Below are 23,192 nucleotides of genomic sequence, written 5' to 3' on the forward strand. Positions count from 1 at the left end.
GCCTGGCAGCACCCAAACCTCGAGCGGGGACGGCAGCACCCAGCACCGCGCCGTGCAAGGGCACAGCGGAGACGGCGTCTGTTGCCGCAAAAGCGGTGCAGAGGGACCGAAAGGGAAGCGGAGGGTCAGGAAGCTGATGCAGAACAAGGGCTGGAGCTGGGTCAAGCTGCCTCAGGCTTTCCTGCCTCGGAGCCAGATGGCCGCTCTGGGTCTTTGCAGAAGCCCTGGCACCAGCCAGCCTGAGCCCAGATGCCATATGGCCGCGTTTGCCTAAGTCAGGGTTTCTTCACTCGGTGCTGTGTCAGGAAACGGAGCTCAGCTCCTTCCCAAACCGAGCCGGCAACGCGCGGTGCCCCCACCGCAGGGGCGGGGGTACGGGCTTGGCACAGCCTCCCCTTACCGGCAACCCAGCTCCCTGCTCACCGATGGGACCGGTTTTCCGGCGATGCTGCTTGGCGGCGGGCGGCACAGCCCGAGGGTCTCGCTGGGGCTGCAGGCAGCTGCCGCTGCTGCCCTGCTGGCTCAGCACCCGACCTAGCTGAGTCAAGGCTGGCACGGGTCCGGAGCGGCCGGGGAGGGGACGGTGGGGTGCTGTGCAGCGGCACGAGGTCCCCGAGGGCAGTTTCCCACACTCCCAGTCCACTTACACAAGGTCGAGCATTGACCCCGAGCCACCAAATTTGAGTGCCAGCATTACCCACTGGACAGACGGGCTCGTGCCGCAGCACCTTTAGATACAGGCACCTGCGGCAGAGGCTGGATCTGGATCCTGCCCCAAACCAGCCAAAGATCAGCTCAGCCCCTGCCTGAAGGTCACGCTGCAGGGCCAGGCTTGGGGCAGCCACACTGCTGAGATGATTTGCTCCTGGTTGCTTCTCGTGTAGATTCCCCCTGGATTTCCTCCCGAAAACCCAAGCGGATTGTGCTCCGGGCTCAGTGCAAACCCCTTGGGCTTGGCCAGGTGGCCCCAGCAGCCTCTACATCACCCCGTGTCTTGGCACAGCCTTGATGCCAAGCTGGGAACCCCCTTCGGGAGGGCTGGCAGAGTCCTCTCCTCGCTTTGGGCATGCTGCGGTGAAAACCCACAAATTAACAGTGAGAATGAAGTCTCTGGGTGATGGGTTACCCCAGGGAGGACTTGGGCAGGTGGCACGGCATCACTGTCCCTGCAGGTTTTCCCCGTTGCAGGCTCAGCAGCCCCGGGCAGGGGGATCCCAGCAGGGCCCTAAACCTGGAGACCCTCTGGGCATGCTGGGTGGGTGGGTGGGTGCCCCCGGGGCTGGGGTATCGCCCTGCTCCGGCTCTGACGCAGCACAGGGCCAAGGGTGCTCTGAGGCGCTCTGGGGTGCCAGGAGAATGATGCTTCTTGGGCTGCAGCGGGGCAAAGAAAATGCAGCCTCCCAATGTCCCTTATAGCCTGGGGCACTGGGTTGCTGCAAAAACCTCCTGTGGGGACCACCACGGCCCCTGTCCCAAAACAGCCCCGAATCAGTACAAGGCCAGAAATAGCTGATGATGTCAGCCACTTCCCAAAAGCGGCGGGAAGGACAAACCCCTGAACGGGGAAGTGATGCGGTTTTGGGCTCTTCACCCCCCTGCACCAGATAAATAGCAGTCTCTGAGCGGCGAGGGGCAAGCGCCATCCCCGATGCCACGGCGTGGGAGCCCGCACCGCCGGCGGCACAGGCGCTCCCAGGTAATGCCACTGCTCGCCGGGCAGGTGCCGGGACGGGGACAGCCGGGGCAGAGACTGGCCCTGGGGTTCACCCCGTGGGGCTGGGACGAGGCACCCCGTGTGATGCTGTGCAGGGCTGGCAGGGTGGCACGGCACCTTGCTGTGGGGTGGCTGGCTGCAACGGCGAAGGCAGCCGGCGGTGAGGGCATCTCTGTGGGGTTGAGCCTTGTCTGTCTTCTGCTGGGAGCAGGGAAGTTGCCCAGATACCTTCAGGTCTCGGGTCCAGGCTTGGGGCTGGGTTTGGAGCCAGGGATGCAACCGACCCGCACCGCTCGGCGAGGGCTTGGTGCAAGTCCCCGAGCGGCGGAGATTGGCAAAGCCGCGACGGCGGCAGCGAGAGGGTGGTGTGGGACTGAGCAGCTTCCCACCCTGTGCAGAGGGTGCTGTGCTGTCCCAGGCTTTGGGACTGGGGCAGGATCAGTGCTGGGTGGCTGTGGAGCAGGCAGCGATGGAGCAGGGCTGGGGTACAGAGCTGCACCCCGCTTCCCTCCCTGCTGCCAGAGCTGCCCTCGCTGGGTCTCGCAGGCAGAGGGATGGGACAGGCAGCGGGGAGGTGGGCTCCCCGAACCCCCAGGAGCGGTGTGTTGGTTGGGAGCACTGTGGGGACAGGCACGGGGATTTCGCATCCACCCCTCATCCCGGGGGAATGCTGCCCGACCGCTCCGTGGTCCCCGTCTCCGTTGCTCTCTCTGCATTGGGACGTGGTGGAGCCTGATGGGACCACAACTAGAAGTTTCCCCTCTTTGTGCTCAGCCCCGGTTGCCGCATTTCTACGCCAACAGGTGATTTTTGCTAAAGCTTGAAGAAGTTAGAGATCTCCCTTGCACTCGCTGGCACGCACGGGAGCCCTCGTGGGGATTTTGCTGGCTGTCTCATGGGCTGGTGGCAGCTCAGGCTGAGAGTGACTGTGGGTGCAGAGGAGACCGTTACAGGGTTCTTCACTGGGTAATCACCTCTTTCTCCCTATTTTCCAGTGCATGACATCTAAATATTCTTGCCTAGTTGGTATTAGGTGATAATGTAAAACATGTTCTGCTCTGGCGTGCGCAATGTCTCTGGCCCAGACCGCCACTGCGTTGTGCACATGCACACGCACGCAGAGGCTATTACAAATTTTTTTGTTGAGAAATCTTTACAAATGTTTTAACTTTGTTGAGCTAACGAGCAGCAGGGCCCCACCACGGGCTGCCGTGTTCTCCAGCCACAGCGCGGGGCGGGTGGGCGGATGGGAGCTGGGGGTCCCCATCCCGCACCAAAGGTCCGCTCGAGGCCGCGCCGCCCAGAAGCCGAAACTGGGAGAAGAACGGCAGAAGAAATGAAACTTGGTGTCAGCGCAAGCGGGGAGCTGGGGAGTGGACCCCGGCGCTGAACAGGCGCTTCCTTCCTCCTTTGCCCCGAGCCCGGCGTCCACCGCCGATCCCATGGCTATTTCTGGCCCCCGCACGGTCCCTGGCTCCCCCCGGCCCTTGGGCAACCCTCCAGCCCCGTGGTGCCGGGGGGGCCGGGGCGGTGGTACCGGTGCACGGTCACCCAGGGGCCATTTCGTTTGGTCTTGGTGCTTCAGTTTGGCCAGGAAAAATCCCAGGCAAAGCTAAAGCTCTCACGAGTGCTTTGGAGTCTAAAATACCTCCCTAAACCAAATTAGCGGCAAGCAAATTGAAAGCATATGTTGGAAGAAAAGGTGTTAGCAAAGCAGCAAATCATTGAAGGAGGAAAAGGTTGGCTCAGGGAGTAAAGCGCTGCCTCATTCAATATGGAAAGATTGCTAAATTGTTTGATAAAGATCTAAATTGAAATCAATCAATTAATTTATTTCCATGACAATGAAAAAAAATTCAGAAAAAAAATTTCTGGTTTATCACAGAATAATTTCTTTAAACTTAAAAATAATTTCATCAGTTTGCTTAGGTCTAGAGCTTCAAAAGCCATTAAAACTACTAAAAATTGATAAATCCTTAGTTAAAACCATCCCACCTGAATGTACAACACCAAAAAGCAGAGGCAGACCCTGGGGAGGGCAGTGGCTGCACCAGGCTCGGAGCTGTGGCTGCGCTCCTCCTCACTGCAGATGGTCTTATTGAAATCAAAACTTCAGAGTCTAAAAATCCGTGCCCTTCAGTCCCACTTCCAGGACCTGATCCTCAGCCCTCTGCAGCCCGCAGTTCGGTTGCGAGCCGGGGAAGCCCCAAACCCGCCGGCTGCTCCCGTGTGGCACCGGCACCTTTGTGTCTCCGGTGTTTCGGCAACCGGGATGCTGTGTGCTCAGTGGAGCTGTGATATCAGGATAGCTTTAGCATGAGCCCGACTGTGTCCCTCTGTCCTCCGTCCCCATGTTTGTGCCCCCCCCCAGATGCTCAGACCCTCCAGAGCTCACCTGGCGTCTGTGAGCGGGTCACGGAGATTTCTGCCTTCCCAGGGATTTCCCTGAGAGTGCTTCTTTAGAGGTATCTCACCTCTTAGTTTCAGGTATCTGCTTGCTTTCCTTTGCCCTCATTTTTATTTTCAACTCAGACTCCCATAACTGGCATTTGCACGACCCCATCCCGCGCCGTACACGCATTTTCCATGTCAGTATTCGTCTTCATTTGCTCCCCGTGTTGCATGGATGCACCGAGCACATGAATAAGCTCCATAAATCCTGCAAAACCCAGACTAGCTCCTTAAACTCCCATGAGAGTTCAGCGGGGCCGGGGGTCCCCCTCACCCCACACCATCCCTCTCCCACCGCGGCCCGTCGGAGACCGCACTGCTGCTGCTGGCATCACCGTGCATCCAAAGCGATGTCGGTGTCGCTGCAAGCAGGATTTATCCTGCGTGGGTCAATAACGTATTTTGCTGGTGGGTAACTGACGCGAAGGAGCTGGGATTGAGGTTTTGCCGTTCAGTGCAGAAGGAATTGCCTTTGGCTGGTGCCGGGGCGAGCTCTGCCAGCCCAGCGTGAGAGCACACAGTGGGAAAATCTGGGCTGTGCTGATGTACGACGCATTTCGAGGGTTTTGGCCACCTCTTCTTGTTGTCAGGGTCCCCTCTGCCAGACGCAGACCCTGAAGACCGGCCACCTCCCACCCTCGCAGCGTGAATCTGCCCTGCCTCTGCCCCCAGGGACCCCCAGCAGCGCCCGGGGTGCTGCCATGCCCCTGCCCCGGTGGCTCGTCCTCCTGGCCAGCCTCATCCCACCAGGTGAGGTACCACGGAAAGACCTGCTGCCTTCTGCCCCGCCGGCACGGTCCGGTCCCCTGCAGGGGCTGGTTGCCTGGATTTGCACCAGGATGGGTGGGAGTGGGAGCGCTGATGCCCTGGTCCTGCCAGGAGCCGTGCGTGATGCCCGAGGGATGGGCAGGACAGGCTCTGGGGACCCTGAGGCTGGTCCTGGCTCTCCTGCAGACCACGGCACAGCAGATGCTCTGGGGACATTTGCCGGCATGTGCCGCATCGCACCGCGCTCCCACAAGGCAGCTCTGCCCGTGCTCCCGACGGGCAGGAGCGTGGTGCCCGTGGGCAGGGATGCGGCTGGGCTCCGGGATGGGGTGGGCATGGGGTGGCAGGGGGACAGGCAGGGCATGACAGAATGGACAAGGAGCCAGAAATGGGGGTGAGGAAACAAGCTTTTGGAGGGCCAGGAGGGCAAATTTTCCTTTTTTACTAGTTTTTTTAGGCCTCTGCTTTTCAAATCCAGCTGTTGCCTTGCACTGTCCAAAAGCAGCACCCACAGATTCAGCTTTTCCCCGTCATCTCCCCCTTCTCCGCCTTGAAATTTTCTCCTGGGGGGTTTTGTCTTATCCACCCACCCCATCCTCCTCTCTCACCTCTCTCCCCCGAACCCCTCCCTGCCCACCACGACCTCCTGCCTGTTCAGGCAGCTCAGGAGAGGTGACGCAGCCCCGGTGGGTCCCAGGAGGGGAGCAGGGGTCTATGGACCATACGGCTGGGACAGCTCGCAGCAGCACCCCCGCACGGCTGGTACCCTGACGACTCCCCCCTCCTCCGACACAGCCCTCGGCTCGTGGGGGGTCACCTACCCCGAATCCGTGCGGGGCGTCAGGGGGTCCTGCGTGATGGTTCCCTGCACCCTGAGCTACCCCACCGACGTGACGGCCAGCGACGGCATCGTGGCCATCTGGTACAAGGATTACGACAACCAGAAGACGGTGGTGTACCACTCGGCGGCCCAGGAGGTGGATGCTCGCTTCAAGGGCCGTGCCCAGCTCCTGGGGGACCCCGCCGCTCGCAACTGCACCCTGCTGCTGCAGGAGGTGACGCCGGAGGACGGCGGGCCCTACAGGTTCCGCTTCGAGATCATCAACGGCGACCGGTGGTCGGCGGAGCGGGATGTGATGCTGAGCATTTCGGGTGAGTACAGGGGGGGAGACACCCCCCCCACCCCCAGCCCCCTGCCCGCCTGCCCCGCGCGGACATCCCACCCTCTGCTCTCCATCCCCAGAGCTCGAGCACCCGAGCACTGCCACCAGCGAAGAGCAAACCGAGGGGCAAACGTCCACCTTGGAGTGTTCCACACCCTACGTCTGCCCGCTGGGCGACGTCGCCCTGCGCTGGGAGGGCTACGACCCCCAGGTCTCGACAGTCTCCGGTCGGGTCCAGCTGGACACCAGCGGGGTCGGCCACCACCTGACCCTCACCACCTCCTTCTCCTGGAAGGACCACTCCAAAAAGCTGCTCTGCGAAGTTTCTTATGGCTCGAGGAAGGCGACCGGGGAGGTCGTCCTCCGGGTGAGACGTACGTGGGGCAGCTCTGCACGGGGGCTGGCTGAGTGGGGTGGGGGAACGGGGGCATCTCTGCCACGGCCAGACCACCCAGGTCCCCCTCCTGCCATCCATCGTGCCTCCTCCCTTCCCTCCTTCCCAGGGCTCCTTGCAAAAGGCCAGAGCAGAGTTTCCTCCTGCTTCTCCCCCCCTCTCCTGTTCCCCCAGTGCTCTCCATGGCCAGAGCCAGTGTTGGTCCCATAAACACTGCTGAAGTGCCAGCTCCAGCACCCTGGCACGTCGTGGCACCCACCGCTGCGCCCACCCCTCTCCGCTGCTGGTGTGGGAGCTTTGCCCCCTTCCCAGCTCCCCTTTTCCCCGCACCAGACCCTCACATATAAACAGCAGGATGGGCTACGACAGCATCCCGCGGGTCCTGCCCAGCCTCACCGCTGCCTGCCACGTCTGTCTGTCTGTCTGTCCTCCCTGCAGACGCCCCTAAGGACACCCACGTGTCGGTCAGCCCCTCCACGCAGAACATCCGCGTGGGTGACACTGTCTCCCTCACCTGCGAGCTGAGCAGCAGCTACCCCCCCATCTCGGCGTACCGCTGGTACAAGGATGGGGTGGCCGTGGGCAGCGAGCAGATGCTGACCCTCCGGGGGGTTCGCCGTGAGGATTACGGGCAGTACCACTGCGAAGCCGAGAATGCCGTCGGGGCTGGCGTGGCGCCTGCCATGACGCTCTACATCTTCTGTAAGTGCCAGGGGAGCTTGCCTGAGGCTGGGGCATTGCTGGAGGAGGAGTGGGGCCATGGGAGCGGGACCGAGTTTACCCAGTCCAGACTGGGGTGGGCAGGGGCTGGCACCGAGATGGCCGGTACCGGCTGGAGGTCCAGGAGCTGGGAAGCCCGTGGTGGACGACTGTGATGCCTCCATCACAGCATGTCTGCATCCTTCATCCTTCACGGCGCAGGGCTGTGGCAAACCCCAAAGACAGGGCAGGGAGGGATTTCCAGCCAAGTCCGCGGAGCAGAGCCGGCTGCACGGCTTCGCTGCCGCTGCGGGGAAGGAGATTGTCAGAGCTCTCGGGGATTCGGAGCCAGGGTGGTTTGTAGGGAGGGGAAGCCAAGGTCCTCCATCGGATCCTGCAGTAGAGACAAGCCCAAGACCGCCGCATCACCCAGGAGCCTGCCCGTGTCAGAGTCCCACGGGGAGCATCGCGCCCCCAGCCTGGAGCAGGTGGGGCCGGTCGGCTCCCCCCAGAGCCCCCCGTGCAGACCACGAGAGGCGAAGGACGCTGCTGCACCCGCCATGAGTTTTGCCCCTGGGGCTTTGCATTAAAGCCTGAACTTGAACCCAAGCTGGGTTCAAGTGCCGGTGGCAGGGAACAAACCCAAACGCCTCCCGCCTCCACCGCCATCCCTGGGGGATAGAGGGGCTCCTGCCTCTCCCTGGACTCTGTTCTGTGCCGCAGGGTCGGAGGGCTCGGCGAGGAGGGGGGCTGCTCTCCTGCTGCCGAGGGCATCCTGAACTCGCTTCCATCTCCATCAGCTGCAGAGATCTCGGTGAGCCCCGCGGCCGAGGTGCGGGAGGGGACGGCCACCACCTTGTCCTGCGACGTCCCCGGCAGGGAGGGCCAGGACCTCAACTACACCTGGTACAAGAACAGCATCTGGCTCAAGGAGGGCACGGCGCACACCCTGCTCTTCCACCATGTGGCTGCCAGCGACGCCGGCTATTACTCCTGCAAGGTGACCAACGACCGGGGCAGCGACACATCCCAGGCCATCACCCTGAGCGTGACATGTGAGGACCCACGGCTCCTGCCAGGGGACGGGATGAGGGGGGGTCCCCACCAGACAAGGGTCCCTTTGTGCCAGGGGCTGCACAAACCTCCTCGAGTCAAAACAAAGTCTCTGCCCCAAATGCCTTGGGTCCACCTGACAGGGGGGTTTCAGCCCTCCTAGGTAGAAGTTGTTATAAATGCAGCAATTTCTGTTCATGAGCCGCATTTGAAGGTACCACTAAGTGGTATTTGCTGCAGCAGGGACCCGTCCGTTCACTGCAGCATCTCCCGCTTCTCCACTAATCTGTTACACACCATAAACTGCTGGGAGGTTACTAACCGAGGAGCCAGCTACGATAATAACAGCTCAGGAGCTTTTGCAAGTCAGGGGGAAAATAAAATAGCCCTGGGTTTGGCTTTGACATTTCTGTGAGTAAATATAACCCGCTTACGTAAGGGGGAAAGCAGCTCGGAGGAGCAGCTGTGCGGATCGGGGCTGGACGTGCCCCACGTGCAGCCGTTCGGGTAGCGGCTGCGCTGCTGGGACGTCCCGAGCTGCAGCATCTTCTCCCCTCCCGCAGACCCCCCCCGGACCCCCACCATCACGATCTTCCAGGAGACGCAGGGCGGCAGGCTGGCCATCGTCCGCTGCGCCGTGGACAGCCACCCGCCGGCCGCCGTGGCCCTTTACCGCGACGGCACCTTGCTGGCGGCCAGCGGGTCGCAGGCGGCCCCGCAGCAGCGGTTCGGCGTCACCGCATCCCGCAACGCCCTGCGGCTGGAGATCCGTGGCGTGGGGCCCCAGGACAGCGGGGAGTACCGCTGCACGGCCAGCAACGCCTACGGCAAAGCCAGCACCGCCAAGCAATTTGTCGCCCGCGGTGAGTCCCGCTGGTCGCAGTGCGAGGGGGCTGCCAGGCTCGTGGCTCCAGGTCTCGGGTGCCAACAAACTCCCGGGACTGGTTCTGGGGGGGCCGATGCAGCAAAATCCGTCACAAAGTTTGTCCAAACTGTTACTTCCCTGTGCTGGCAAGCCCCCAGTGGTGTGTGGCATCTGGGCACGCAGCAGGGACCAGCTCCTCCTGCCCCATCCCCTAACCCTCCGCACCCTGAGGGTCCCCCAGCCTTGATGGTTTGGGGTGACAGAGGCAGCAGCCATGGGAAAGGAGGAGAGGAAAGCCCCCCAAAACCATGTCCAAGAGGAGCCTCCCTTAGGATGCCCAAAGAAACCAAAACGGACCTTAAGGTCCAATACGGGAGAAAATAAACTGGAGCTGGGGTGCCACAGTGGTTAGCTGGGGTCCGTTTCAAGTTGGCCAAGACGCGTCCAGCCCATCCTATCACCCACCAGCTGGCAGAGGGGACCGAACCTGTCCTGGGACCAGTTCACGTGGCTGAACGTGGGTGCCCAGAGAGAGCAAGTGAAGGCTCAGGAAAGGCCCCGTTTGTCTCTGCTGGTGGAAGAGATCCAGGGTGAACAGCTCAGGTGGAGACATCCCTGCTGATGTCCAGTGTTCCCAGGGATCATCACCCACCAGAGACGCAGCCACCGATGCCACGGGTTCTTGCGAGGGAGGGGGCTGTTTGGATCCTGCCTTAGAGGGAAACCGAGTGCGGGGCTTTGGCCGGACAGGGCCAGGGGAAGGGTGAAGGTTTGCGGCAGAGGTTTCCCTTCCCTCCTTGACATCCCTCTCCCATCCCTCCTCCAGCTACAGAGGTCCTGATCCAGCCCTCGGCGGAGGTGCGGGAAGGGGCAGCCGTCACCCTGACCTGCCTGGGGGCTTGGGGCACGGCGGAGGAGACCCTCTACACCTGGTATAGGAACAGCAAGTGGCTGCGGGAGAGCTCGACCCCGACGCTGCGCTTCCCCTCCGTCCGCGGCGAGGATGCAGGCGCTTTCCAGTGCAGGATCCGCAGCAGCAACGGCAGCGACACGTCGGCGGTTGTCCCGCTCCGTGTGCTCTGTGAGTGCTGCCGGGGGTTCTCCCCCAGCTAATGCCTGGGAAAGCAAGGGGGATCCTGGGTCCGGGCTGGGTGGTCCTGCTGAGAAGACCCTCTGCTGTTCCCACCCTGAGGTTTCCCTCTTCACTGCCAAGCATGGCCAAGGAGCTTGTGAGCAGAAATGGGGGAAAGGCAGAAATTTCCCTTTTGCAGGTGAATCTGTGAATTTGGGGGAGGAGAAATTTGGAGAATCCCAGAATTCCTAAAGAGTTTTAAAATGTCCCGTGAAATTAAATTCGATTTCTCAGAACAAGAAATGATCCCTGTGAAAAATATATTCCAGTTGGATTTTGCCTTCCAAATATTTTCTGTGCTGTAAAATAAAAGTCTTCCCTGATACCAAACCAGAAAAAATACAATTAGGAAGTTTCAGTCCTGACAAAATGGCATTTTTCTGTAGCTGTGGTAGGAAATGTGGATCACAACTGGCCCCCAGATGCCTGAAACACTGGGGTCTCTGCAGATCTGCCCCAGGGTGTGGGATAGGGCTGGGAACCTGCACTTGGACCCTGAGCTCAAGCTAGGTGACAACAGAGGTGCCACCAGAGGTGCCTGGGGCATGCAGGTCCCTCGCAGAGAGCTGGTAGATGTGGGACCCTGGGGTCTGGCAGCTGGAGGGTCATGGGATGCCCAAGAACTGCTCAGGTGGCACTGGAATGCAGCAATCCCTCGGGTTCTTGGGGTTCTCCCAACCTCGGGAATCCATAATATTCTCACCAGAGGGGTTTTAACCCTGCAGTCCCACCAAGGCAACCGGTGATGAGCTCCTTCGTGGAGACCCAGGGCGGGCGCCTGGGCATCATCCAGTGCACCGTTGAGAGCGACCCAGAGGCCAACCTGACCCTATGGAGAGGAGAAGAAGCGATAGCCTGCACATGGGGCTGCCCCCCAACCCCCAACCCCAGGGTCCACGCCACCTTGTCCTACAACAGCCTGAAGGTGGAGATCCAGGAGGTGGTGATGGAGGACGAGGGCACCTACGTGTGCTGGGCTGGGAACCCGCAGGGCAACACCAGCGCGGCCGTGGACTTCAGGGCTGAGAGTGAGTGTGATGGAGGGGCGATGGGCGGGATAGAGCCGGGTGCCACACGTCCCCGCAGCCTCTGGGAAAATGCTGGGAGAGGGGAGAGTGGGAAGGGAATGCCAGGGAAGGAGACAAGCTCAGGAGATCAAGGGTGATGGTGGCAGAAGGACAGAATGAGCAGAAATAGGCCACATGCCCATGAAATCCGGGGTATCAAACAGCATCTCTCTTGAAAGAGCTGCCGTGCACGAGTCATCTGGTGCTAGGGTGGAGCGTGAGTAGGATTAAAGTGGAGGCTGCTACAAGAGGAGGCTGTGCCAGCCCCTCCAGCCTCTTCTGGTGGGTTTGGAAGGCTCCCCTATGGCCACGATGAGGGCTCCAGCTCCTGGCAGGGGTTCACTGCTGACCCCTGACTATGTGTGACCAGGGATGCTGAGCAAAACGCTGCTGAGGGAGTTCCCATGAACCCCCTCCTGCCGGTACATCATCCCTGGGCTGGTAAGGCAGGGTGCTGCTCCAGCTCAGAGCTGTCCCCACCACAGCGTTGCAGGATTAGCCGGCATTTGACTTCTCCTGGAATAGCCACAAAGTCACTTGCTAGCTGCCTGGCCTCGGAGGGCATTGTTCACCCTAACGCTGCCGAGGTGGTGCTTGCTGTCCTGGCTGAGTTCATGCTGGAGCCTCTTTGCCTCCTGCCTCTGCCCCTGCCCGTAGCTGCCAGCATCGCCGTGGCTCCGTCCTCCCACGTGCTGGAAGGCCACGCCGCCAACCTGACCTGCCGGCTGAGCAGCGACTCCCCGGCTCTGCCCAACTTCACCTGGTACCGAAACGGGCAGCGGCTCGCCGAGGGCTCGGCCGCCTCCCTGGTGTTTCGGCAAGTGGCCAGCACGGACGCGGGTCTCTACCGCTGCACAGCCACCACCGACGGCAGCAGCCGGAGCTCCCCCGCCGTCTCCCTGGATGTGCTGTGTACGTACGGGCTGCTGGGGGACGCTGGTGCGGTCACCCTGTGGATGGTGTGGTCCCCAAGGGTCCGGTAGAGACCTTCCCTTCCCTTCCCTTCCCTTCCCTTCCCTTCCCTTCCCTTCCCTTCCCTTCCCTTCCCTTCCCTTCCCTTCCCTTCCCTTCCCTTCCCTTCCCTTCCCTTCCCTTCCCTTCCCTTCCCTTCCCTTCCCTTCCCTTCCCTTCCCTTCCCTTCCCTTCCCTTCCCTTCCCTTCCCTTCCCTTCCCTTCCCTTCCCTTCCCTTCCCTTCCCTTCCCTTCCCTTCCCTTCCCTTCCCTTCCCTTCCCTTCCCTTCCCTTCCCTTCCCTTCCCTTCCCTTCCCTTCCCTTCCCTTCCCTTCCCTTCCCATGCAGCTTTTCCCTCTCTTTCCGGGACGCCCCAGGAGATCTCACGTCGGGGAGCGATAGCTGCTCAACCGCCGTTCTCTGCCCCGCACAGACCCCCCCCGGGACCCCCACCTGACGGCATTCCTGGAGACGGAGAGAGGCCGCCTGGCCATCTTCCAGTGCTCGGTGGCGAGCAACCCTCCCTCCCGGCTGGCCCTTCACCGGGGCGAGGAGCTGGTGGCCACCAGCGACGCGGGGACCAGCCCCAGCCCGCGGGTCAGCACCTCGGCAGCCCCCAACTCCCTCAGGGTGGAGGTCCGGGAGGTGACGCCGGCGGACGAAGGCGGCTACCGCTGCACCGCCACCAACGCGCACGGCACCGCGGCCCGCCGCCTGTATTTCCGCGTGCAGAGTGAGTACCGCGCGCCGGCCGCCTGACGCCGCGCGGCATCGCGGTTAGACCCGCACCAGCGGGCGGGATGGTCCCTGCTGGGGGGGATGTCCCTGTGCAGGGGCTTGGGTGTGATGAGCTGGGACCCGGTGGTCTGCACCGGGGGGGTTTCTGGCTGTGGGTGGGCATCGGTGCCTCCCCAGCACCCAGACCCTCTCGCCTCCGCACCCATACCCAGTTACCCGGCGGGTTAGCGGGAATCCTGGGCTGAATTCATTTCTTGGGTTGGGATCTGGTCCTTAGACTGATCCATCCAAATGTGTCTCTGTGGAGGTGTCCACAGGGGAGCCGGTGTCTGCGCTCCCACCCGCTGCCGCTGGATCCCATCCAGGCTCCGGCTGCTGCTCCGGAGGCACCGGCTCACCCCCCCGCCCCGCACCAAGCACCTGTATCCAAACACCCCAGCCCTGGGCACCACAACTGATGGAGTCCAGGGGGGTCAGCTAATGGGGACAGGGAGCAATGTGTTTTCCTAAAAATAAATGTCCAGTGCCAGCCCCAGGGCTGCAAGGGTCCACGGCCTCCCCGGTCAGAACAAGAGCACCAAAACTTGCAGCGCTATGGCGCACGCTATGGAAGTGATGAGGGTTTTGTTTCCATCCTGTGCCGTGTCGGGGCTGCTCAGGGACCGGCGGTGCCAAGCTCCGCTGCGATGCCCTCTGAGCTGGCATCGTCATCTCTCCATGCTCCAGCTGCCCGAGTCCTCGTCTTGCCGTCTGCGGAGGTGCGGGAAGGAGATGACGTCTCCCTGACGTGCCAAGTGGCAGGAGAGCCGCAGGACGACATGTTCTACGCCTGGTACAAGAACAGCAAATGGCTCCAGGAGAGCCCCGAAAACCTCCTCACGCTGCCCCGCATTGCCAGTGCCGCCGCCGGCTCCTACCACTGCCGAGCCCGCAGCCCCTTGGGGACCAGCATCTCCCCGGCTGTCGCCCTGCACGTCTCCTGTGAGTGGGACCCTCCTGGGAATCAAGGTGGGGGGGAGCAGGGTGCTGGGGATGGGACGGTGCTGGGGATGGGATGGTGCTGGGGATGGTGCCAGAGGTGGGATGCTGAGCAAGGCCACTTGGCCACACAGGGCTATGGCTGGCACACGGCAGGCACCTTGCATGGCCCTCGCTGCTGGCACTGTCCCCAAATGCTGCGTGTCCCCTTGTAAGCAGAACTTTCTGATGAGAATTGGTGTGGCCACCCCATGTCTCACCTGCCTGGCGTGTGGCATAAAAACGGGAAAAGCAATAAGAAATATTTAGGTACTGTTGAAACAACATGTTTCAATCGACCTGAAATTACCCAAATTTTTCAATACTTCAATTTAGGAGAAATCTCTTTCCAGAGGAATGGAGGGAAAAATCATGGAGAGGAAAAGTCTGGCTTAAGCTTTCCTGCAAGCGTGGGCTGCTGTTGCTGCCCTGGCACTGGCTGAGAGGTGCCAGGAGCCACTGCAAACACCTCGGGGTGTCCGAGGAGCCTGGGGACGGCGATGCCACCCAGGACCGGGGCGGGGGGACGGGAGCCCTCCCGGGTTGGAGCTGGAGCCAGGCATCCCGACCTCGGGGGGCTCTGGGTGCTGACTGAGGGTTTGCTCACCCTCCGTGTAACGTCTGTCCTGGGCAGATCCTCCACGGGAGCCGGTGCTGACGTCCTTCCTGGAGACCCCCGAGGGGCAGCGGGGTGTCCTGCAGTGCACGGTGGACAGCATCCCACAGGCAGAGCTGGCTCTCTTCAAGGACCAGGCGCTGGTGGCCTCCACGGCGCTGCCGCAGCCCGCCGCCCTGCCACGGCTCAGCGTCACCTTGGCCTTCAACACGCTGCGGGTCGGCATCGGCCCCGTGCTGCTGGAGGACGAGGGGGAGTACGTGTGCTCCGCCAGCAACGCCTACGGCAACGCCAGCACCGCGGCGAACTTCACGGCAGGCAGTGAGCGCGGGGCTGGGGTTGCCTCTGGGGACGGGCAGGATGCGGGCAAGGGGACGGGGATGGGATGGAGCCACCGAAACTGGCTGCGCTGGAACTGGTCAGCGATGGAGAGGGGGGGTTGTGGTGAAGAGGTGAAGGCAAGCGCTACTGGAGGATGCTCATGGGGAAGGGAGGGCAGAGAGGAGCTGGAATAGGACAGACAGCGCAGAAACAGAGAGGAAACAGAGGAAGATGCGTGTTTATGGGGACGGAGGGCTGTGCCAGAGGTGTTCCCAGAGAGCTGCATGTATCCTCCCGCACACAGTGAAGGAACTGCAGCTCCTCTGGGAGGTGATGCAAAGGGCTGGCTCGGCCGTATCCATCCACAATGCCGTCCCGGCTGTGCTCACAGAGCCGGCGTCACCCCGGGCTGTCCTACGGCTGCCGCAGGGGTGGGGAGGGTTGGGAAGCAGGGAGGGGGCTGCAGCGTCTTCATCGCCTCTTGTCTGGAATGAGGGGAAAAGAGCCCCAGACAAAAACCCCGGATGGGACCAGCTCTCCCACCAAGCAGCCCACCGCCCTCCTGCCCAGCCGCCCCTCCATCGGCCCCCAGCCCACCCTGAGCATCACCTCCTTCCCCTCCCACCGCAGCTGCCAGGGTCTGGATCTCCCCCTCCCCGGACATCCAAGAAGGCAACGCCGTCAACCTGACCTGCGCGGTCGAGAGCGGCGGCGGGGAAGCGCTGAGCTACACCTGGTACAAGAACAAGGTTTGGTTCAGCAGCGGCTCGGCCCCGGTCCTCACCTTCCCCAGCGTGGCTGCCACCGACGCCGCCTCCTACCACTGCGCGGTGCAGACCCCGGCACGGACCCGCAGCTCTGCCCCCACCGCCCTCAACGTCCTCTGTGAGTCCCTGAGGGCAGGGGGCTTCATATTGGGGGGGGGATGTCCCTGGCACCCACCTGGGACGGGGACCTGGCCATGCTGCATGGTGGTCTCTTGGGGTGTCACTTGTCCCTTGGCCGGTCCCCTCGGCTGGGAACCCTCCTGGGGGCATGGTCTGGAGGGGGTGGGTGGTAGCAAGGCCTGGCTTAGTTTTGGGGGCCTCAGTAAAATTTAGCCTTTGTCCCAGGTGATAACTAAGCCAAGCTTTATACCCCAGTCCTATGTTAGACCGCCGGCAAGCAGATCTGGCCAACCAGCCCCATGTCATCTGCAGAAGATTTCGGTGAAGCTTCTCCAAGCGCACCAAGTTTGTCCTTATGCTTTGTACCAAACTGAAACAGAACAATCTTTGGCTTTCGGGAAACACTGCAGGATTTTTTTTTTTTTTTTTTCCTGATTTGGAAAATGAAAACCAGACTTTGTTTAAAAAAAGACATGCAAAAAAAAAAAAAAGCGTAGTTGCAAGTCAGAATGTAAGGGGTTTTTCTTTTTTATTAGAAAAAGACGGCTTTAACCTATAAATCTGCTGTGAGGAGTGAGTGTGGAGGAGCACTCCTGGAAATGTCCTCCAGAGCGCCTGACACCCCGGCAACAAATCCGTTGCTTCTCTTCCTCCTCCTGATTTTGGATGGCAAATGCTAGATGGATGTTACTAAAACTATCTTGGCACTATGGGCCCAAGCTGCACCCACAGTCGTGCTGCCTTTGCAGAAGCTTCGCTGTTGGATTTGCCATGCACTGATGTGCAAAGGGTATTTTTTTATTGAGGCTGGGTTGTGAGCGGAACACCGAGCCGGGCCAGGCTAAGTGCCACACCAAGTGCTGCGCCACGTGCTGTGCCACGTGCTGTGCCACGCTCCCGCACCCAGCCGGTGTGGCTGGAGCTTCAGGTTAGAAAAGAGCTCAGAAAATGACCCTGTGCCATGTTTTGAGTGTTGGTTTGGTTCAAGGGGACCGTGGACGCTGAGGAAAGAGGCAGCGCTGCCTGAGCAGGTCCTGCATTGCAGGCAGCTGCCTGAGTGGGTTCTGTATTGCAGGCAGCGGTGTCTGGCAGCAGAGCATCACCCCCCCAGCTCACGGCCCAGACCGTGAGAGCAGCCGGCCCCACCTGAGCCGCGCAGGCTGGGGATGCTCCGACTTGCTGAGACGCTGCTTATCCTACAGTTCGCCTCACCCCCCCGCCTTTCCTTCCCGCAGACCCCCCCAGGAACCTGCAGATGAAGGCCTTCGTGGAGAGCGGCGAGGGGATGGCAGTCATCCTCCTCTGTGCCGTGGAGAGCAATCCCCTCTCCGAGATCACCCTGCTCAAGGGGGGGCAGCCGGTGGCCTCCAGCCCCCCCGCGGGAGGTGACCACCCTGGGCAGAGCGGCCACATCTCCCCGGCTCCCAACGCGCTGAGGCTGGAGCTCCGGGAGGCCTCCGAGGAGGACGAGGGCGAGTACGAGTGCCGAGCACGCAGCCCCCTCGGCAGCGCCCGCGCGTCCCTGCCCCTCCGTGTGCAGGGTGAGTCCGGCTTTGCTGCGGGTGGGGGGACAAGGGGCTGGGGACCCCCCGAGCGGGCTGGTGTGGGCATCGAGGGGTATGGACCAAATAAGTGTTGCTGTTGGGCGGCAGCATCGCGGGGGGAGGATCGGGAACGGCGTGGGGCTGATGGCAGGGCAAGGAGGTGCTGCTGCCCGCTCGGGTGGGCGCCCACCCCACGCGCGCACCCCGCCGAAGGGGGCCGGTGGCTTCGGAGCCGGGAAAGGCTTTTCCCAGCCGCGGCCGAGGAGGGCAAACCTCGTGCCGGTGGGGGCCAGCGGTCTCTCTCCCCAGCCGTCAGGGTGGTGGTGAGACCCTCTGCCGAGGTACCCGAGGGGACCGACGTGACGCTGACCTGCCGGGACGTGGGTGCCCACCCGGGGACCCTCTACACCTGGTACAAGAACGGGCGGTGGCTGGCGGAGGGGCTCGACGCCTCGCTCGTCCTCCCCGCTGCCCGGCCCACGGACGCGGGTGCCTACGCCTGCCAGCTGGGGAAGGGGCTGCGCGGCCGCCGGGCCCCCCCCGCCGCCCTGCGGGTGCTCTGTGAGTGAGGGGCGGCTGCATGGGGGGGCGAGGGGGGGGTCATGGGGGGACGGACACGGACACCACACACCGGGTCCTGCCGGCAAAGGGGACCCAGGGCAGCCCGGCGGGGGTGTCGCTGTCGCCGCGGCGCGGTTGGGAGGACGGTCTATGTCGCCACCTGGTGACATCCCGCGACAGGCCGGCGACAGGCCGCGGCCCCCTGGACCGGGGCGGGGTGGGGGGTCCCAAGCGCTCCCGGGCCTCGCATCGCGCCCCTTCTCTCCCCGCCTTCAGCCAGCAGCAAACCCGTCACCCCCCCAAACCCCACTGGTGGCTGGTCCCCTGCCACCAGAGCTGGGGGGGCGGGGGGCTAGGACACCCCCCCACTCTCCCTGTCCTTGCAGATGCACCCCAGGAGCCGTCCTTCATCTCCTTGGTGGAGCCCCGGGGGGGGCGGCAGGCCGTCCTGCTCTGCACCGTCGACAGCTTCCCACCCTCCGGCATCGCCCTGCGCCGGGGTCCCGGCCTCGCGCCCCTCGTCTCCACGTGGGGCCCGGCCGAGCCGCGCTTCGCCGTCCAGGTGGCCCCCAACTCCCTGCGGGTGGAGATGGGGGGGCTGGAGCTGCGGGACGCGGGGCTCTACATCTGCTCGGCCAACAACAGCTACGGCACCGCGTCCTCGTCCCTGCACCTGGACGTGGGAGGTGAGGGGGGGCCCCGAGCCATGGCGAGCACCGTATCGGGGTCCCGGTGGGTCCTCCTGTGGGACCGTGGCTCTCAGGAGCCTTTCGGGGGGGGTTTGTGTTGGTGCTGTCCTGTGAAAACCCAAGTCCTGGGCTCCCCCCGACTTCCCAGCCTCCCTCCTCTTCCTCAGGCGTCACAGTCACGGTTGAGCCCTCGCCAGAAGTCCCCGAAGGCACCACGGCCACCATGACCTGCTCGGGCGTCCCTTGGGTGGGCGAAGAGGCCAACTACACCTGGTACAAGAACAGCCGGTGGCTGCGGGAGGGACCGGCCGGCTCCCTCGTCCTCACCCACGTCTCCAGCACCGACACCGGCTCCTACCGCTGCCGGGCGAGCGGGACACGGGGCAGTGCCACCTCGGCCCCGCTCGGCCTCAGCGTGCTCTGTGAGTGTCCCCCGACCCCACGGTGACAGGCCACCGGGCAGGATGGGGCGCAGAGCCCCCGAAATGCTGGGTGCACCCAGCCCAGCATCACATGCATCCCACCCGCGCCATCCTGCTGCGGCGAGGGGGCCTTCCTCCTCTTCTTCCTCCTCTCCCTGCTCTGCTCCTCTCCCTTCAGACCTGGGGAAGAGGACGTCGGGGTTTTGTCTAGCGGCGGCTGCCGATGCTCTGAGCCGGGGGGGGACTCCCCAGCTGGGGCGGGGGAAGCGAAGGGCTGGGGAAGGGTGTGAAACGGCCAGCCTCAGGCTGGGTGGGCTGGAGCTGATCCAGCCCGGAGGAAGGATGCGTTAAGCAGCCCTTGGCGAGCGTCCGGACCAGCGTGGGAGGGGGTCCCATGCCATGGCCCACCGCCAGCCCTGTCTCCCCCATGCAGACCCCCCCCGGGACGTCTCCGTCAGCACCTTCCTGGAGAACCACAACGGGCAAGTGGGCATCGTGCTGTGCACGGCCGACAGCCACCCGGCTTCCACCATCACCCTGTACCGCCGCGGCCAGCTCCTGGCCTCCAGCCTGGCCCCAGTCACCACGCCGGGGGTCCACGCATCCCCCTCCCACAACACCCTCCGGGTGGATCTCGGGGCTGTGGGGCCGGAGGACTCGGGGGAGTACACCTGCGTGGCCGGCAACCCCATGGGCAACGCCACGGCCGGTGCCTACTTCAACGTGCACAGTGAGTGGGGCTGCCCCCCCCACGGGGTGCTTTGCCGGGGGCAGTGGGGCTCGGCGGGGAATGGGGAATTGTGCCAGAAAGATGATTTCAGAGTGGTGGGGATGACCGGCAGAAGTGGGTTGAATTGGCCATGAATCTTTAAGTGGATGGGAAAAGAGGGAGGGTTTGATTGCAAGAATTGGGTATTTCCTTTGAAGGAGTTTTTCTCCCAAAGCATCCCAGCTTGCTTTTTATGAAAGGGCTAAAAAGCCCACGGACACAGAAAATTGAGTTGGATGCTGCAGAACGATCAGAAAAGTGAGGAGGAACTGGCTTGGCTTCAACAAATGGCAAAACAGGATGATGATGCTTGTTGCTGTGCCGGGTGACTCCCCTGCGCCCTGCCAGCTCCCTGCCTGTCCCCAGGCGCTGGCAGGGGACAGGACACCATCCAGCATGGGGTGACACACAGAAACGTGCCAGCCTGCCTGACCCCTTAGTGCAGGGGACGGTGACATGGGCAGGGGCAGCCAGGAGCAGCAAGACTCCCCGCGGGGTCGAACCTGGTGCTGTGCCACCCTGTGACTCCCCCCGTGGTGTGTCCTCAACCCACCGACTGGCTGTCCCCAACCCCGGGGACATGGCACTGGTGCTGAAGGGTGTCCCTCGCCTGCAGCCGGCTGTCACAGCTGCGTCCCCAGGGTCCCCTTCACCCCTCACAGGGTACCCCACAGCCTGGGGGGGGGTCCCACATACACTGACCCCACACCAGGGCCGTACTGCAGCTACAGCCATGGGGAAAAGGGCTGGGAGAGGCCACCCCCCGCCCCATCAGGGCTCCCTGAGCCCCCTCCGGTCTTGCCGAGCCGGCAGCCCCGATGCCAGCGGGGATCTGCCCTGTGTCCCCTCTGCCCACAGCTCTCACCCACCTCCTGGCCTTCACCGTCCTGTCCGGACTGCTCATAGCCGTGATCTGCGTGGCTGCCCTGGCCCTCCTGGCTGTGAAGCTGTGGCCCAGGTAATGTCCCTGGCTGGGATGGGAATGGGGGGGGAACAGGGACCCCGGGCTGAGCCAGCCCATGGCGGGGAGCCGGGGTGGCAGCTCCCTCTCCTCCCTTCCAGGATGAGGACGTTTTGGGGCTGGTCTGGTGCTGAGGACACTTTTGAGCTGAGGAGCAAACAGGAACAGGCGCAGGTAGGGACCTCGGTGGGGCCAGCTTTGACGACCCCCCCCCGCCCCGAGCTACCAGGGGATCCCTGCGGTGGGGGGGGGGTCTGTGGGGTGCGCTGTGCTGGAGAGCATCCCAGCGCTGCCCCAGCATGGGGCTAGGGGATGCTGGTCCGGACTCACACACCATCCAGGATCTGGCCCAGCCAGGCTGCTACGTGCTGCCACCGCAGCCTCAGCTGGCATTGCTGGCACCGGGGAAAGGGCAGGAGGGGCAGAGCCTCATGAGGACCAGAATTACCCCTTGCAAGCTCAGCCCACAGCCCACATGGGTGCTGACCCCTCTGGGCGATGCTCTGGGTGCTCCCCTGGCCCCACAGGCTCCACTGTCCGTGGGCAGGGTTTCCCCAACCAGCCCCAACCTTTTCCAGATGGATGGAGCTTCCTAAGCCGGTGGCTCTTTGGCCCAGGAGCAACTGTAGCAGGTCGTGCTGGAAGCGCACAGCCCTGGTCTGGCTGGATCCAGGCAGCCACCACCCTGGGGATAACGCGGTCCCGTCTCCATCCCCTCCCAGCCCCCTCTGCCCCTCTCCTGTCCCACCGTGCCCCTCGTCCCTCCCCGCCGTGGATGTTGTTCTCACGCCGGGCACGGTTTGTGCTCGCCACCGCGCGTGGTGCGCCGCATGTGCCAGGCACCGGCAAGCTGTGACGGCTCAGAGCTGCTCTCCAGCAGTGAAACCCCAGGAGAAAAAAAAATAAATAAATCTCCTGGTGACGGTGCAAGCCTGGGGGCAGCCTCTCCATCGCCACCGTCCTCCTGTCCCCCCCACCAAAGCCACTGTCCCAGGGTCCTGCCCGCTGCGGTCCTACGCAGCCCCCAAGTGCTGGGGCCTCCCCGTATGCTATTCCTCTGTCTGGAAATAAAATCTGGAGCAACGCACAGCCGGTGTCTGTTGGGATGAGCTGGGAGAAGGGTTTTATTGCCCTGCTTTGGGAAGGGTGGAGAGCCGGGAGGAACCGGGCAGGCGTGGGGCTGGGCAGGGCTGGTTCACCCTGGGACTCCCCCCGTGTTGGCGTGTGATTCCTTCCCCGCTCTCTCCTCCACGTTATCCCCCCAAGCTGGTCTGCGGCCGCTGTGGAGCAACGACTTGGTCTGCAGCCGGAGTTGCGGGGCAGGTGGGAGATTGGGGATGTGATGCTCGGAGACAGCCCAGGGTCACAGCACCCCATTTTCCTGCCATCTGCCTTGTCAGCCCGTTGGACAGGAGGGCGGAGGTGTCCCCAGGCCAAACGTGTCCCCTCGGTGCCCGGGAAGAGGCAGGGGATGAGGGGGAGCCCTGTCCTGTCAGCTCCGTGCTGCCGGAGGGGAGCTGGGGCTGGGGGCCGCGGGGGGGCTTCGCTTGCAGAAGTGGCAGCCCCCAGCGAGGAAGGTGGCTGCTGGGCCGTGTCCCCTCCCGGCCCGCTGCCGTTAGATGTCACTCTGCGGCCACCTCGCCGCCGGACAGGGGCTCGGCCACGGGTGTGCAGCCGGACAGTGCTTCGGAGCGTGGAGCTGGAGCTTCCCGGGCACGGATCGGGGGCGATGCTCCGCTCACATGGGTGCTTAATCCCCCCTTATCCCCCCGTTCTGCTGCTCCGGTTCGAGCACCGAAGCAGTGTGCTGCCGTTCCCATGGGCTGTGGGAGAGAGCCAGCACCCACGCCAGCCAGCCATCCCCCCCACCCTTCCAGCTCCCCGTGCTCAAACGTACGGAGCTACCAGCCTTATTTCTAGCTAATGTCCCTCTCGCTCAGCTCTCAGGGTCGCACAGTCCTTCATCCTCCTCGGGTGCATCCTCCCAGTGCCGTGGCTCACCAGCGGTGCAGCCTCTTCCCTTGCGTGAGCTGGGCCAGCCAGGCAGGACGGTCCCCCTTTCCTGCACTGGGAGATGGACACACCAGTTTCCAGGGACATTGGGGGAGCCCCACAGAGTGACCCCCGGGTACGCTCCCCTGAGCACCCTGCAAGGCCCTGTGCTCTCTGAGCGAGGGGCTGGTTTTGCTCCTACAGACTCAGCTTGTGTCTGTGCGTGCTCTGGGGACGGGGATGGGATGGGAAGGGATGGGATGGGAGCAGCGCTGAGCCCACGGGTGGTGGGCAGGTTGGCAGGCAGGCATCCCTCTCTCCAGCCCATAGCAGCAGCTGCTACCTCCTTGCTGAGACAGACGAGTTCGGACGGAGCTGGGATGACCTGGGCAGGTCCATCCCTCTGGCTGGAAATCAC

At 63.1% G+C, this 23,192-nt stretch overlaps 1 protein-coding gene across 2 annotated transcripts; it reads left to right on the forward strand.

Annotated features, from left to right (window-relative positions):
- The first annotated feature begins 1,622 nt into the window (after nucleotides 1-1,622).
- On the forward strand, nucleotides 1,623-21,862 carry SIGLEC1 (sialic acid binding Ig like lectin 1). Of its 2 annotated transcripts, XM_075039478.1 has the most exons (22): nucleotides 1,623-1,696; nucleotides 4,756-4,915; nucleotides 5,729-6,085; nucleotides 6,177-6,470; nucleotides 6,929-7,192; nucleotides 7,990-8,244; nucleotides 8,806-9,105; nucleotides 9,934-10,188; nucleotides 10,965-11,267; nucleotides 11,964-12,218; nucleotides 12,691-12,990; nucleotides 13,722-13,976; nucleotides 14,647-14,949; nucleotides 15,580-15,834; nucleotides 17,072-17,377; nucleotides 17,690-17,941; nucleotides 18,328-18,627; nucleotides 18,798-19,052; nucleotides 19,486-19,782; nucleotides 20,680-20,779; nucleotides 20,884-20,956; nucleotides 21,361-21,862. In XM_075039478.1, exons 1-22 carry the CDS (start codon nucleotides 1,649-1,651, stop codon nucleotides 21,376-21,378), a joined length of 5,205 nt encoding a protein of 1,734 aa, XP_074895579.1. In that variant the 5' UTR covers nucleotides 1,623-1,648; the 3' UTR covers nucleotides 21,379-21,862. The 2 variants fall into 2 exon arrangements, with proteins under 2 accessions (XP_074895579.1, XP_074895542.1); XM_075039441.1 differs by having other exon boundaries at nucleotides 17,072-17,941.
- Nucleotides 21,863-23,192: the final 1,330 nt, after the last annotated feature.

The sequence above is a fragment of the Buteo buteo genome, chromosome 1 (assembly GCF_964188355.1).
Source record: "Buteo buteo chromosome 1, bButBut1.hap1.1, whole genome shotgun sequence".
NCBI classification, from domain to species: domain Eukaryota; kingdom Metazoa; phylum Chordata; class Aves; order Accipitriformes; family Accipitridae; genus Buteo; species Buteo buteo.